The 16,233-nt window shown below is 45.5% G+C and overlaps 1 protein-coding gene across 1 annotated transcript in view; it reads right to left on the bottom strand.

Moving 5' to 3' along the window:
• Positions 1–7,106: 7,106 nt before the first annotated feature.
• HEPHL1 (hephaestin like 1) overlaps positions 7,107–16,233 on the bottom strand; it is an 81,646-nt gene continuing 72,519 nt past the window's right edge. Inside the window, exons 15-20 of the mRNA XM_006162566.3 lie at positions 15,338–15,444; positions 12,441–12,663; positions 10,575–10,714; positions 8,152–8,314; positions 7,729–7,797; positions 7,107–7,645 (exon numbers count right to left, since the gene is read on the bottom strand). Coding sequence (XP_006162628.1) covers positions 7,443–7,645; positions 7,729–7,797; positions 8,152–8,314; positions 10,575–10,714; positions 12,441–12,663; positions 15,338–15,444 — 905 coding nt within the window. The 3' untranslated portion in view covers positions 7,107–7,442. The remainder of the gene's footprint in view (positions 7,646–7,728; positions 7,798–8,151; positions 8,315–10,574; positions 10,715–12,440; positions 12,664–15,337; positions 15,445–16,233) is intronic.

The following is a 16,233-nucleotide window of genomic DNA, read 5'->3' as shown; positions in this document are numbered from 1 at the left end:
CACACACACACACACACACACACACATATTTCGAGTTCCTCCAATTCCTCCAAGGACCTGCCCGGACTGAATTTCACTTTTGTAAATTACCCTCAGCCCCTTCAGTGTTTTATATTTAGTAAGAAGTCAATCCACATTTGTTGAATTTAAAATAGAACCAGGAAAGAGAACTCGTTGGGAAATGAGAAGTAGAGACCCCTGACACAGACGTGGATAGGATAAGGGGACGAAGTCAGAGATGAGAAGGCTGGGCCCGGAGAAGGAGTCTGCTGTTCGTTTTCCCAAAAGACAACAGGGAATTTTTAGAGGAGATGGTAATATACATAGAGCTGTACTTTGTGTATTTTTTGAGAGAGAGATTTTTGCTCTAGGCTGCAAGTGCTCACTGGAGAGACAGAGAGAAAGTGAGAAATCAGCCTGGGAGGATGACCATGCCACAACCCCTTCTCCTCCATTCTCCTCTTGGGGTTTGGGGCATGCACACACATGCACCCAGCATGAGTTTCAAGCCACCAGGTCCCAGACCTGACCCGCAGTCTGCTATGTGGGAGTCCAGTGCTTTAACCACTATGCCACCTTCTGGCCCTTAGAGTTGTACTTTTACATGATTAATCTGGGGCCAGTAAGTGGCACAGAGGTTAAGGCAGCTGTACCCTACATGGTCTACACACGATTCAAGTCCCTGACCCAGCAACCTGAAAAGCACGCTGGGTGTGTGTGCGTGCATGCCCCAAATCCTGAGAGGAGAGTGGAGGAAGAGCGAGTGTAGTGTGGCCATCCTCCAGGAGGTGATTGCTCACTCTCCCTCTCTCCCAATCTCTCTCTCTTTCCAGCAAGCACACTTGCTTTATGACAAACTGCAAAAACAAAGAAACAAAAAGGTTACTCTTCCAGCCATGTGTAGAACGGATTAGAATGCAGAGAATGGAGATGGAAGAGGCCAGAGAAGAGGCTGGCCATATTTCATACATGAAAAGTAAAGCGAGGGAACCAGCAGTTAGTGTAATGGCTATGTCGCTGGATTCCCACGTAGTCGACCGCGGTTCGTATCCCGAACCCGGTGGCTTAAAACCCACATCGGGCGCGTGTGCGTGCGTATCTAAGATCCCGAGAGGAGAATGGAGGAGAAGGGATTGAGGCATGGCTATCTCCCCTGGGGGGTGATTCCTCGCTTGTCCCCCTGTCTCTTCCTGTCGGGCGAGCGCACGCGCCCTATAGGGAAAAACCTCTCAAAAAAAAAAAAAAAAGTAAAGTGAGACCAAGCTGGTGCCATGGCCTTGAGGCTAGAGATGAGTGGCACGGAGCGTGTGGTGGTGAAGGGAGCCATTTCTCTCCTGCATAAAACCAGAACAATCCCACGCACCGGCATTCTGGGGGAGGAGGTGGAAGGCAGGGACCTGCGTTGGGCTCCTGGGTTTGCCACGTGCTGGTTGGGCTCAAGGTTATGTCCATGGAAATCGCTAAGCCTCAATGTCCTCTTTCCCCAAAAAGGGACACTATGACCTGAAGAGGCAGCTGTGGGGATTAACTGTGACACTGTCTGCAGCCATACCTTCCACACCAGAGGCCCTCGGCCCTCACCCCTCACGGTTGTCATGATCATCCTCAGGAGTTGAATGTGACAAATGCGAGCACAGGCAACCTGGTTTTTTTCTTTTGTAAAGACTTTAATTTTTAGATTTTAATTTTTAGTTTTAGATTTACAAAAAAATGGAGTAAGCAGCATGGAGAGTTCTCATAGACCTTGACACCCGCACCCAGGTTCTGTTACTAGTGACCCCCACATTAGCATGGTGTGTGTGTCACACTTAGGGAATTATACGTGCTGAGCCTCTCTAATGTGAACCTTCATGTGATGGATCAGTCAAAACAATGTAATGCAAAGTTTTGTATAAAATTACCTTCTATGTGGGGACCAGCAGTTGGCATAATGGCTATGTCGCTGGACTCCCAGGTAGTCAACTGCAGTTCTAGTCCCAGGCCCGGTGGCTTAAACTCATGCCAGGCGTGTGTGTGTGCGTGCCCAACATCCCGAGAGGAGGATGGAAGAGAAGGGATTGCGGCATGTTCATCCCCTCTGGGGGGGGTGGGGGGTGATTTCTTGCTTTGTCTGTCTTTCCAGTGAGCACACATGCCCTATAGCAAAAGCCTCTCCAAAATAAAATAAAATAAGCCTTCTATGTGTATATGAGACATGAATGAATTCTGTGTTTAGAGTTGGTTCCCATCACCAAAATATCTTATTATTTACAAATATTCCAAAATCCAAAAAATACTCCCAAATCTGAAACTCTTCTGGTTCCAAGCATTTCAGATAAAGGATATTCAACCTGTGTCTAAAGTCTGTAGTTTATTCGCATTTCCCTGATTTCCCCCAAATCCTGTTCCAGGACTCCCTCTGCGATGCCACATTCTGTTTAGTTATCGTGACTCCCTAGCTCCTCTGGCTGCAGTGGTTTCTCGGAAGTGGCCCAGCCTCGGTGTTGTAATCGTGGTGCAGTTTCTCGGACTTCCCATGCTTTGATGCTGCTGCTTTTTCATAATTATGACATACACTTAGGGTCACATAGCACATCCTCTTCCGCCCTGCCTCTGCCTCTCACTCCAGGGTCATCTGTTAAGAGGCCGAAGCAGCTGTAGACCTCAGAACTTCTAAGAACCCTGGTTTGTTTAAAACCTTGGCCTCTGAATATGAGGTCTTTGGCGACCAAAATAGTCAAAGCTAAAATGGCAAAGTCACTAGGCTGACTGTTCTGCCTATATATCATCCATTCACTCATTCATTCATTCATTCAAGACTTGCTAGCGACTATCATACGCCTGCATTATGGTCTGTGCTGGGGTTGCAGCAGGGCACAAGTAGGTCTGTGGTCCTTCCTTCTTGGAGCCCACATTGAGCCAAAAGATAGATGAAGATAGCACTAGACAGAGACAAAGCTGGGGAGAGCAGCACAGTAAGTTTTACCCAAGATGGAGTCCCAGTGGCTAAGTGTTCACAAAGAGCAGCACATTAGGACTTCCAACCACTATGGAGAAGGGCAAGTTTCTATTTGCTAATTACATTGTAGCAAGGAGCGCTGTGGTCTGCTGTGCCCACAAAGAATGGCGTAATAAATCACCTAGACTACCACATAACTCTTTTCTTTTTTTGAAGAGATTTTTGCTATAGGGTGCCTGCGCTAGCTGGACAAAGAAAGACAGAAAGACGAGTGAGAAATCATCCGCCCCAGTGGGTGGGGGGCGGGTAGCCACACTGCAGTCCCTTCTCCTCCACTCTCCTCTCTGGATCTTGGGCACACGTGCACACGTGCCTGACATGAGTTTTAAGCTGCTGGGTCTGGGACTCGAACCATGGGCAACTATGTAGGAGTCTAGTGACAGAACCATTATGCCATCTGCTGGTCCTCCATGTAACTCTTTTCTAAAACCCAGTTCCTTATCAGAGAGCTGGCCCATTACTAGAGAAAACCCCCGGGGACTCCTCCCTGCTTGGGAGTGGTTCTTCCTTCCCTCTTTCCGTCAAGTCCACTTTGCTATCCTGTGTCATCTCTAATTCTTCCTGGGCCTAGGGCAGGAACCTGGACACCGTGTGGCCATGAATCCGATATCCACGTCCACATTCCAGTCAGGGGCAGAGGAAACGAGCTGACGTATAAAGTGAACATGTCCACGATGGTGCTACCAAGATCAAAGGATGGGAGGCGGCAGGAGAAGGGACGCATGTAGAGAGGGCAGCCGAGAGTGCTCACGTCAGGAGGAAAGTTGGGGACGGGGATGAGGCGGAGAAAGCAGTACGTGCAAAGGCCCTGAGGAAGAAAGAACAGGCAGGGCGTGGGGCTGCTGCAAGCTGGAGCAGAGGCAGCTCCAAGACGAAGTTGGATGGGTAGCCATGAGCCAAATCCAGGCCTTGCGGACTGAGAACAAGCATGCGCGAAGAGCGAACATGAGACGGAAAGACAAAGATGGGATGGACCAGGACGATGATGTGATCCGGTTTGGAAGAACACCGTGGCTGCTATGTGGTGGGTTGGAAGGGTCAGGGGTGACAGTGGAGCGGCTGGTACAAAACTCCTATGATAACCTTGCTTGAGCAGGATTGAGTCTGCAGCCCAAGGTCAGGGATTGAGAAACATGTGTAATTTATTAGCATGAAGATGGTCTTGAGATCCACAAGAACTACAGAGAGCGCTGAACCAAACAACCACTCGCTTTGTGGCACATGCCTTTCTTAGGGTTCTGGAACTCGGAAGTCTGAGATCAGTTTCAAGGTGTTGGCAAGGCTGAACTCTCTGGAGTTTTTAGAGGAGGAGGCATTCCCCTGCCTTTTCCAGCTTCTAGAGTTGCAGTTCATTCCTTGGCTCCTGGCCCCTTTCTCCATCTGCAAGCCAAGGTCAGAGCATCTTGCTTCTTCTGTAGCAAAATCTTGGGCTGCCTCTTTTATAGGGATACTTTTGGCTCCTGGCCCCTTTCTCCATCTGCAAGCCAAGGTCAGAGCATCTTGCTTCTTCTGTAGCAAAATCTCCGCCTGCCTCTTTTATAGGGATACTTTTGGTTACATTTCGAGCCAATGTGAATCATCCAGGATAAACTCCCCATCTCAAGATCCTTCACTTAATCAGGCCTGCAACATGTCTTTTGCACGTAACCTAACAGTCATAGATTAAGGGATTAGCACGTGAGAGCTTTGAGGACATTATTAAGACTATCACAGAGGGTAAAGAGAGGAAGGACCCAGTCTCATGGTCGGAGGCATGCTAGTATTTCGGTCAAAGAAGGAACTAACTAAAGAGATTGCAAAATAACAACTGAGGAGGGAGGAAGGCTGGGAGAGTCCATTTACAGAGCCCAGGGACTCGACAGCGTCCAGAGGAAGGAACTGCCAACTGATGCTGAGACACCGAGTGCCGCAAAGATAGAGGGGAACCCCTGGGAATGGCATCACGGTTGGTGACTGTGACAATACCAGACAGGGGCATGAGGGGCTGGGCAAGTGGAGTGCAAGTGACTGGGACAGGCTGAGGAGTGCACGGGGTGGAGGGGGTACAGGCAGCAAATGGAGGTAACGCTTTATGATCTGTCAAGAGAGAAACTGGTTTGCATGGAGTTAGAGTTAAGGAAGACGGCTCTCGGCTTTCCATGACTTTATAGAATGACACAGGAGGACAAACTAATAACCACAGCAGTAAAGTCTGAAAAAGCAAGGGTGTCGCCCGGAGCCGAGGGGAGGAGGGGCTGGCCCTGCTAGGAGCAGGGACATCTTTTCCGTCTAAGAGAAGGAGCAGGTGAGGGTAAATGAAGGTAAGGCTGGCGTTCCCGGAAGCACGAGGCTGAGGATGAGGGAATGTGGTCCATTTGAGAAAACAACAAAAAGTCCATTTATTTGCACAAATGTCATTTTGCTTTACTTCCTTTAGTACACTTAAGTGGCCTAGTCAAACTGGTTAAATATCTAAAAGATAATTCTCCTTTACCCCTTCCCATTTAGTGATAGGTAATTCTGCATAAAAGAAAAACATGCAAATAGCCATCTTATGTGAGACTTTATTAAAAAGAGAAATGGTGCAATCAACTACTTTGTGGTTTTGTTTTCATTAAAAAAATAAACTGAAAAGGAAAAAATAAAACTTAACGATGGAATGTTTTGTTGTCTTGCTAAGGGCGGGTAATAAATAAGGCGTTACCAGCACTGTCCTATGTAGTCATGCAGCCTGCACCTGCGTGAGCACTGTCAAGCACCTAGTACAAAACCACAGTGGCAGTGGCAGCAGGCTGGGATTCAAAATCTTTTGGGTGACCTGTCTGAGATAAATTAAAGCAAACTATGAACAGAATGATTAGCATTTGCATCCTATTTTATGTAAGACTATAGCTTCTATCAAATCACCAGTTCCCCCATCACCAAGATAAGAAAGTAGGAAAGATCCCTCCACCAAAGTATTCATCGTGTCCTATTCGTTCACCTGGATGTTCAAAATGATCCACCGCTAAGACAGAGGTGCTGCTCGGCATCCCAGGCATCCTGCCCTGAGTTAAGGGCAGTTAGTTTCTCAGGCTCATTAGAAACAGTGTTGCTTTGTCAGTCTGACACCGAATGTCTAAGCATACAGAGAGTGAGGCTTGCCTTCCAATGGATTTAGCTGTTTGATATTTTATTTTTACATTTGAGCCTTGGAAACTGTAAGACCTATCTTTAAAGCTAATTTGATGGTTTAAAAACTCACTGACTTTTTCTCTAGCCTTCCCTTTCCTTTCTTTCTTTCTTTCTTTCTTTCTTTCTTTCTTTCTTTCTTTCTTTCTTTCTTTCTTTCTTTCTTTCTTTCTTTCTTTCTTTTTTTTTTCCTTCTCCCACACAAGGTCTGTCTCTAAGAGGCATGGGATCTAGGATTTTGAAAGACCCCCTTCTCTTCGCAGCCAGTCAGCTGCACTGAGGCATTCTCCCTGGCGTTTCAGTGATGAGACTATTACTATTTCATAGAAGATGGAGACTCGGAAAGGTTCCGCCTCACTAAATGAAAAGTCAGACTCAAACTTCAAGCCCAGACTCACCTTCTGCAGGGTTTCCTCCCTTCCTGAGAGGGGCGCTACCCTCTCGGGGCAGCTCTGACTCACGGGGGGAGGACCAAGCCTGTGAATCTGTTTTCCAGATCCCACAGTCTGATATATAAATACAGATTCCCTGAAATATAAATACTGATTCTCTAGCGCAGCTTTGAAAAATATGAAGGTCGCCATGGAAACATTGTCAAAAACATATAACATGAAGTGAATTGTAAACATTCAAGTGTTTCTGTAGGTTTGCATTATAACAGCAATTATATAAAAAAAAGCTTATAACTTTGCCTTTTATAACACACAGTGCACAGGATACTTCTACTAAAGGAGAAAGGCTAGGTGAGCTGGGTAAAGCCTCCCCCCAAAAAATCACTTGGTCCAATTCTCTCCACAGACACGGACTTCAGCACTTCCAAGAACTCCTTAGAAAGGCGTTTTCCCTGGAACGACTAAGGGAAGCCTCCACGTGACCGTGGTGGATGACCGGTGCCATCCCAGTGAGGCGTCTGAGCACTCTCTTTCTAGAAGCTACCCTGGAGGCTCTGGTGGTTAGCTCAGCACACTGCTTAACCTAAGGGTTATGGAAGATGGAGTGTAAAGTATCCTTCAGAGGCTCTCCCACTTCGGCCACCTCAGCCCGGGAACAGGCTATGAGCGGGCATTTCTCAGTCCCACCCCCTCTCCCATTTCTGTATTTATACCTGAGGATTATTCACAGCCCGTTTACAAATAAATAAATAAAAGCTAATTGCTCTGGGTGATGTTCCAGAGGATCAGAAGCCCAATCCACTCCCCGGTGTCATTCTTCCTTGGTGAACGATGCCTTGGTCCAGTCTACCTCTCGGCGGGGGGTGGAGCCTCACCCCTGCCTGCTGAGGAAGCCCGATGGCTCACAGAGCATCCGTGGGGAGCGCGCAGGACTGGACCTCCCGATAGGCCATCTGCTTCCTCACAGAGCGGAGACGGAGCGAGAGAGTCACGGTGGCAATCAGGAGGAGCAACCCGATGATGAAGAGGGTGACCAAGGCTGCCTTGGCTCCTCTGGGACCCAGGTTCTGGCCAAAGAAATAGAGCTCGTCCTGGCTGGGTTGTCCTGTGTGAAGGAAAAGGCAGGTATCAGGCCAGCTGTCCCCGAGGGATGAGACACTGGTGAACTCACAGGAACGGTGGTATTACCGTGCGAGGGCACCGTGGCCGGGCGGGACGCTGCTCCGGGAGACTTCGTGGAGTAAGGAACCCTGTTGTCTGAACAGAGAAGACAAGTAGATTGACTTCCACACAACGGAAGGGGAGTCTTTGCCTGGTGTGAGTCATTTCATCTCACCAGTGAGGATTCTTCTTACCGAAGTGTGTGCCTCCCTGCCCCATCCACCTGTTCTGCCTAGCCGTGAAGGGCCATCTCAAGCATCAGGCTTCCAGGAAACCCTGGCTCATACCCCGGTGCTACGGACTGTTCCCTCCTGCTGCTGCCACCAAACCCGTACGGCACATGTCATTTTCCAGCATAATGACACAGTTACATGTCTCTCTGACTTGACTCTGAGCTCCTTAGGGGCAGTAAGGCCTGCTGTGTGCAGCATCACTGGATGACTACAGTACCTATGTTCCGGAGGACCGTGTAGGTTGTCTCCATGCCAGCATGGATGTGGTCAGACACGTGACAGTGCAGCAGCCATGTCCCTGGGTGATCTGCGAACAGTTCGATGGTTTGGAATGTCCCAGGAAACAGATCATACACATCTTCACGGTAAGATTTATCTATCTGCGAAGATCAAAGGATACAGCTTGTGGGAATTTTTTGCTCAGCATTGCAAAAAGAAAAGGAAGATTTAAAACACAGTAAGCAGGAGGAAGGAAATGATAAAGGGGAGAATCAATAAAAACAAGAAAACAGACACGACAGACATAAAGCAAAGAAGCTTAAAGCTGTTTCCTTGAGCAGATCGATGCAATTTTTATAGTGGGCCCAGCTAAGCGGCATAGTGGTTAAAACAGTCGGATCCCACATGACCAATTGCACTGTTTGAGTCCTGGGCCAGACAGCTTGTAAAACACACCAGACACATGTGCCAAAAAGCCCAAGAGGAGAATGGAGAAGAAACTGCAGTGTGCTCATCCTCTCTGGGGTATGCTTTTTCACTTTCTCTCTCTCTCACCAGCGAGCACATGTACCCTATAGCAAAATTTAAAAACAAAACAAGGGGCTGGAAGATGGCATGGTGGTTAAGGGCACTCCCACATGGCCAACCATGGTTCAAGTCCCAGACCTGGTGGTTTTCTCTCTCTCTCTCTCCCCCCCTCCCTCTCTCTGGTCAAATTAAAATAAATAAATAAATGGGTAAAGTTAAATAAAATATTTCTTTTTAAAAAATAAGAAAAAACAAAAAACCCTTGTAGTAACCAGCTTCCCTGATGGCCCACAGTGAACTCACCTCCTGGTATTTATAACCACAAAACAAATCAGAGGTTGCCAGGTGTTAAGCACAAGAAAATGGTCGATGCTAAATGGCGCCATGGGGACATTTTAAAGGGCGACCAAAGTGTTCTATATTTTTATTGGTTTGGGTTTTAACAGCACAACCAAAGCAGCTGTTGAAAACACAGGGTAAATTTTAAGCAATGTACATTTTAATTTACTTTTTAAAAAGATACACTTTTAATGATTTTATGAATTTTATTCCATTTTATCATTCTAATATAATCTTTTAAATGTGGGCAGAAAAGGTCAAATTCTGAAAAATATCATAGGCATTTATAAAACAGCATAGGTTGATACTTGATATCTTTTTTTTTTCTTTTGGAGAGGTTTTTCCTATTGGGTGCGTGCGCTCACCAGAAAGACAGGCAGAAAGCGAGAAATCACCCCCCAGGGGGGTGGCCACACCGCAGTCCTTTCTCTTCCATTCTCATCTCAGGATCTTGGGCACGCACACTCACGCACCTAGCATGTGTTTAAGCCACCGGGTCCGAGACTTGAACCGCGATCGACTACCTGGGAGTCCAGCGACATAGCCATTATGCTAACTGCTGGTCCTGATACTTGATATCTTAAACAATGTTGAAATATACAAAGGGGGGCGGATATTCGTTGTTTTATTAAAGTTATTGTTTACTTCTGTGTAACCAGAAAATGATCCATTACAGTTTCTCCCACAGATCGGATGTGATTATTCTTTTCTATCTTCTCCCTTGTACATGACACTGAGAACAGCAGACAGACTATCTGGGCCCAATTTCTGGAGATTTTGATCAGCAGGTCTAGGGTGGGGCCTGATATCTGTTTTTCTTTGAATTTTTAAGAGTTTTTTTCTTAGGTTGTGTGCACCCACCAGTGAGAGACACAGAGACAGTGAGAAGTCTCAGGATTTGGGCCACACACGCACATGTGACTGGTGTGAGTTTCAAGTCACCAGGTCCAGGACTCAAACTGCAGTCAGCCAAGTGAGTCCAGCAATGTAACCATTAGACCACCTGCCTGTGCCCTTGCCATGTGATTTTTAAGTGTCCTAGCTGGTTCTGTTGTACAACCAATACCACCCCCGTGGCACAGCTTCATGACAGAGACCAGAAAGTCCCACGTGGGGCAGCCCCACTCACTAAGGGAAAAGTCACGACAAAATTTAAGGGCTCAAACCAGAGCTCAAAATATCTATTTCACTGGAGAGAGCTATCCTGATAGCTAATCACACAAAAAAGAAAGACAACGAACAGGAAGAATCAAGAAAAGGAACAAATCGTTTGTAACAATATCAGCAGCACAGTCCAGCCTGAGCAGAGTGATGGCCTTGGAATTATGAGAACTCGCCTCTGAGGCTCAGAGAGCTTTTCACAAGCACAGTAACATATACATACATACTTTAAAATATCTACCCGGGGAAAGGTATGATTGCACTGTTCTGTTCCATTCTCTTATATAAAGCGCCAACGCTCACGAGGTTTACTGCCAACAACTCTGATTTCCCAGTGGAAACATACTGAGTCTGTTCCGGAAGTCTTCCCCAAAGCATTTCCCTTACACTTACTTTGAAAAGAAAGCTCTCGGCGTGGTAATGGATGGTATGGATGTCCACTTCACTCCCTAATCCTAACAAATACCAGTTTGTCATTGAATCTTCATTCATTATGAGTCCATGAAGATTCCCAAAGATCTTTCCATTAATGGCTAAGAAGGTGAGAAGAAAATAGCTATGGTTAGCGAAAAGACACTCAATTCTTAATCTTGAAATGCTTCAAGACATGGGACTCACGAATATTTTCATCTACCTAGTAAACATGTAACACTCTCACTCACACTCACACTATTCTAGGTCCCAAATTCTTATTCTCAGGAAATCTTTATTCAATGAGAGAAATGGTTATTTATTTTTATAAAGCTGCATCTTGGGTGGTATTGTTTGCTATTTATTTATTCAGTATATTCTCTTTATAAAGTAGATTACTGGCTCATTGTTGAGCTGGCCAGATTTATACCATTCGACAGGTGAATGCATTAAGGCACAAGGAATTGGGCTTATATAAACCAAAATCAAATGGATTATAATTTTAAAAAATATTTCACTTTCTGGGAACTCATTTAAGCCTGGGTGCATCCCCAGGAGAGCTACACAAATGCAGAACTCCTAACCCTACGATGACCAGGGTGATCTGGCTTTGCATGATGATAACTCTTACTTCTCCACTTTTCTCTTTCTCTCTGTATTTATTGCCAGAGGGCGCATGGACTTTGCAGAAAGGGGGAGAGAGACAGAGAGAAGGTGGCACTCCTTGTACAGGATGGCCATGCCACAATTCTTTATTTCTCCCCTTTTGCGGGGGGGGGGGTGGGATTTGGGGCCTCTAAGCCCACATGCCCAGTGTGTTTCTTAATCCCTGAGAGTCAGGACTGGAACGGCACAGCCAGCCATGTGGGGTCCAGCTGTTTTATCCAGGCCACAGAGCTGGCCCTCTACTAACCTATTCTGTGCATCATGGCACCACCAAATGAGTTGCAGTCATTAAAAATAGAGCATATACTACAAAGCTTTGGAGAGAGGAAAGGAAAATTGGTAGGAGGAAGGTTGGCTGAATTGGAAATCAAGCTAATATATCTTTTTTTAATAAAGTATTTATTATTATTATTTAATTTGCTATAGGACACATGCGCTCCCCAGAGAGAGAGAGAGAGAGAGAGAGAGTGAGAGAAAGCAAGCCACCAGGTCTGGGACATGAACCGCAGTTGGCCATGTGGGAGTCCAGTACCTTAACTACCATGCCACTTGCTGGCCCCAAAGCTTGTGTATTCTAATCTATATTAACAATTAACTAGCTTTGGGACCTTGAGTGAGGCCTATCTTTTTGTACTTGAGGGAGTCTGAATGTGTCTACTCAAATACATCACTCCCACAAAAAAAAAAAAAATAAAAAAATAAAAAAATAAAAAAAAACTGCCTTACAGAATATAAAAATTAAATAATATTAAAAGAAATTTGGTGTTTCATTGTTCCACAGACAATTAAGCCAAGCTTTCAAATTTGATCAAACAGAAGTTACAATGTATTCTTACAGAAACATTAGGTTGTTGGAAAAGTCAGGATGTATTTTCTGTTTTTCTATGCAATGAATTATAGTTTTTTAAAAAAATAATTAATGCACAGTTTTGAAGTTAAGAGACCCCAGCAACCAGAGACAGATACCCCCTAACAGTTGGTCCAAAGCCTTTATAACTTTGCTACCAGCCAACCCATGGCTAGGCGAGTTAACGCTGAAAGAATGTTTTAGAGGATTTCTTCAGTCCAGGAGTCCCTGGGAAGCAGGAAAGACTCAGAGAGGGATGCTGGGGGCCTCCTGCAGTTAAGGGACATCTTTGAGCTTTATTCAACAACTGCCTCCTTTTTAAATCCCTGCTATACCATGCATTCTGTTGCTCTCCTCAAAATCATCAGTGTGCTTAAAGGTGCGTGGATCTTTATTGAGATACTTCTTAATATTGTCATCCAGATACCAGGATTCGTTCTCATTAAACACCAAGAACAAGAGTGCAAATTCATAATCGACATCACTCCTTCTTCCCTTTTCATTCAATACTCCTTCCCGGCATGTAATCAGAGGACCCATCAAACCACTGTATGTATCCTGAAAGAAAAATACGCCAAATTAGAGGAGCCAGTAAATAATAGTATTCTATTCTTAAAGGAGCTAAACCATGGACTAGAAATTGGTACCTCTCAGGACCAGCAAGTACCATGGTAGATAGGGCACTGGACTCCCACATAGCTGACCACGGCTCAAGTACCAGAGTCGGTGGCTTGAAAATCATGCTGGGAGTATGTGCATACATGCCTAAAATTCCAAGAGAACAGAGGAGAAGGGATTACAGCACGGCTGTTCCTTTGGAAAGAACAGAGGAGAAGGGATTACAGCATGGCTGTTCCTTTGGAAAGGGGGGGTTCTCACTCTCCTCTTTCTCTCTGTGTCTCAGAGAGAACAAGCACAAGCACAGTGTAGCAAAAACTAAAACAAACAAACAAACGAAAGAAAGAAAGAAAGAATGAATGAATGAATGAATGAAAAGAAGGAAGGAAGAAAAAAGAAGAGAAACTGGTACCTGTCTGATCTCTGGCTTACCCTACGTCCAGTCAACATGTTTCCAACCATCAGATTAATCTGCTCTCGACCATAGCTAAAGCCCCCAGTGATTTTTCTCGGCCTACAGAATAAAGTAAAAACTCCCAATGGTTTTTAAGTCCTTGCACGTGCTCACAGGCTCTCTGTCGCTTGCCTTTGGATCCCTGATGAAGCCAAATGGGACTCTCCACATTTACCACACACGCCTTCTACTTCCCTTTCTTCTACATTGGTCACAACGCTCTTTTTTCCTTGATTCTCTTTCTAAAACTTCCCATACTGCCTTGGACAGCCCACATTTCCTAGTTTTTCTTATAAGATCTGTGTACCAGAATCAGAGTTGTATTACTGGGTCATCCGAAAAGTTATAGCATATTTTTCTATGCAAAAAATGTGTCATGACTTTTCTGACAATCCAATAGTTACAAGTGTGGGCACATATTGTTTTCTCCACAAAGTTATAAGTTTCTTCAAGACAGGAATATTGGGACCAGCAGTTAGCGTAATGGCTATGTCGCTGGACTCCCACACAGTCGACCGTGGTTCGCGTCCTGGACCCGGTGGCTTAAAACTCACGCCGGGTGTGTGTGCGTGTGTGCCCAAGATCCCGAGAAGGGAATGGAGGAGAAGGGATTGTGGCGTGGCCATCCCCTCTGGGGAGTGATTTCTCACTTTCTGTCTCTCTGTCTCTCTCTATCTGTCTGGTGAGCACACGCGCCCTATAGCAAAAACCTCTCAAAAAAAAAAAAAAAGACAGGAATATCTGTATCTCTCAGAGTCTTTAGTAGGGTCATTTGCACATCAATGAGTGCTCAATAAATATTTGTTAGGATGCATGAGTGGATAAGCACACAAATGTGGATATTTCATACTTCTAGAATTTTAAAGTGTATTTTATTTTTGGAGAGGTTTTTCGCTATAGGGCACGTGCACTCACTGGAAAGACAGAGAGACAGAGAGACAGAAAGCGAGAAATCACCCCCAGGGGGGATGGCCATCCCTTCTCCTCCATTCTGCTCTCGGGATCTTGGGCACGCACGCACACCCACCCGGCAGTTTAAGCCACCGAGTCCGGGACTCAAACCACAGACAACTACATGGGAGTTCTAGCAACATAGCCATTACACTAACTGTTGGTCCCAAGTGTATTTTTTCCAAGTACCTCTACATCTATTTTTTTATAATCCTATCACTGTCCAGTGCAATTGAAGGACATTAATATAAGCTATCTAATATCGAAGAGGAAGGTTAAAATAATCTCTCACTTTTTTTTTTGGAGAGGTTTTTGCTATAGGGCGCGTGCGCTCGCCAGACAGAGAGAGACAGGGAGACAGAAAGCGAGAAATCACTCCCCGGGGGGGATGGCCAAGCCGCAATCCCTTCTCCTCCATTCTCCTCTCGGGATCTTGGGCACGCACGCACACGCACCCGGCGTGAGTTTAAGCTACTGGGTCCAGGACTCGAACCATGGTCGACTACATGGGAGTCCAGCGACATAGCCATTATGCTAACTGCTGGTTCCCAATCCCTCACTTTTTAAAACATAATGGGTAATGTTTACATTTTATATCAGCTATGGCTTTAGTTTGGACTTTAGTTTATGACATATAATTGAAGACTATAGTTGTTTCACACACATGTTCTTGGCTCAAATTCAGTACTGAATCTTGGCCTCGCGTTTCTAAGCCTGCCTACTTACAGTCAGTTTCGTGGATTCAGTTACTGTGTGTGGAGGGTTTTTCTTTTCCACAGCTTTGGTCACCCTGGTGGTACCTTTAAAAGTAATAGATGCCACACATCCAAAACCATAAATAAATTGTATTCTAAGACACTTTTATGGTTATCTTCTACAATATCCTCTTTTGCTTCTAACTCCCTTAGAAGTCCTAAATTTGGTTATGGAAACAATGGCATTTTGTTTTTGTTTCTCACAGTTGAAATTAAGAGTCAGCAAACTGTTCTTTTTGGTAAAATGCCAGATGGAAGTTTTTTGACATTGTGCCCATGCCGTCTCTGTTGCAGACAGTGAGTGTTGGAAATAGAGGGCCGTGGCTGGAGCTGGCCACAGTTTGAGGCCACTGCTCTAAGGACACACCTTCGCGTACGGCGAGCTGAGCGGCGAGGACGTCAGCTGTCAACTACGGCACGTCACTCTAAGTGTACGTTGCGCCCGCCGCCTTACCTTCACAAAGTTGACCGTGGAATAGTAAACCCACGGGATACAGTTGGGATCAGAGGGCCCCGGACCGGATCTTTTAGGAATATCCCACCTGTAAGTGTTTATTTCTCCTGAAACAAATCAGAAGATATGGAAAGAACTTATTAGTGTTACTCTGTTCTGGATGATTTTCCTTAAGAAATGTAAGCAGGTCCACAGATATTTTGGTTGATGTATATCCCCGGGAAGAATTATTCCTCCATTAGAAACGGTCTTATTAAATGCACATCTTAATTTACACACTTCCAAAATGGGAGATCTGTCATTTCAGAGCCCAGTCTTTCCTCCAGTGTGTCTTTCTCTATTGCCAGTTGGAGCGTATTCAGGAAGCAGGGTGTGTGTTTTACCTCGCTGGTTCTCCTCTGCTGACTTCCCATCTCCCTCCCGAGAGCTGGCCTTGACCACACTGTAGTTATTGAGGGTCTCAGTCTCAGCCTCTCTTGGGAATCGCCAAGGATCTTTGTATGCCCATGCTGCTCAGACCCATGAAATCAGGATCTGGGGTCTGGGATCTGGACACTTGTATTCTTTGAAACCTTCTCAAATGGGCAGGTGAGGTTCAGTTAGAACCTCTCAGATGGGCAGGTGAGATCCAGTTAGAACCAGAGAGAATCAGAAAGCCCTAGTTCCAAATCTCAACCCCCTGACTTGCTACTTACCTAACATTTGACCAGCTGCTTAACTCGTTGATGACCTCATTTTCTTACCTGTGCAGTGTGTAGTCATCCTATTTTTCAGATCATCGTGAGGATTAAATGAAATAAGCAAATTAAGTCCAGGTAGTAGAGCCTCATGTGGAAGGCAGCCATGTATGATCATTAAGAAATGTTTATTAGGGACCAGCAGTTAGCGTAATGGCT

The sequence above is a fragment of the Tupaia chinensis genome, unplaced genomic scaffold, assembly GCF_000334495.1.
Source record: "Tupaia chinensis unplaced genomic scaffold, TupChi_1.0 Scaffold140218_1, whole genome shotgun sequence".
NCBI classification, from domain to species: Eukaryota; Metazoa; Chordata; class Mammalia; order Scandentia; family Tupaiidae; genus Tupaia; species Tupaia belangeri.
The sequence above is the reverse complement of the archived record's forward strand: the minus strand, read 5'-3'. Positions and strand labels throughout refer to the sequence as shown.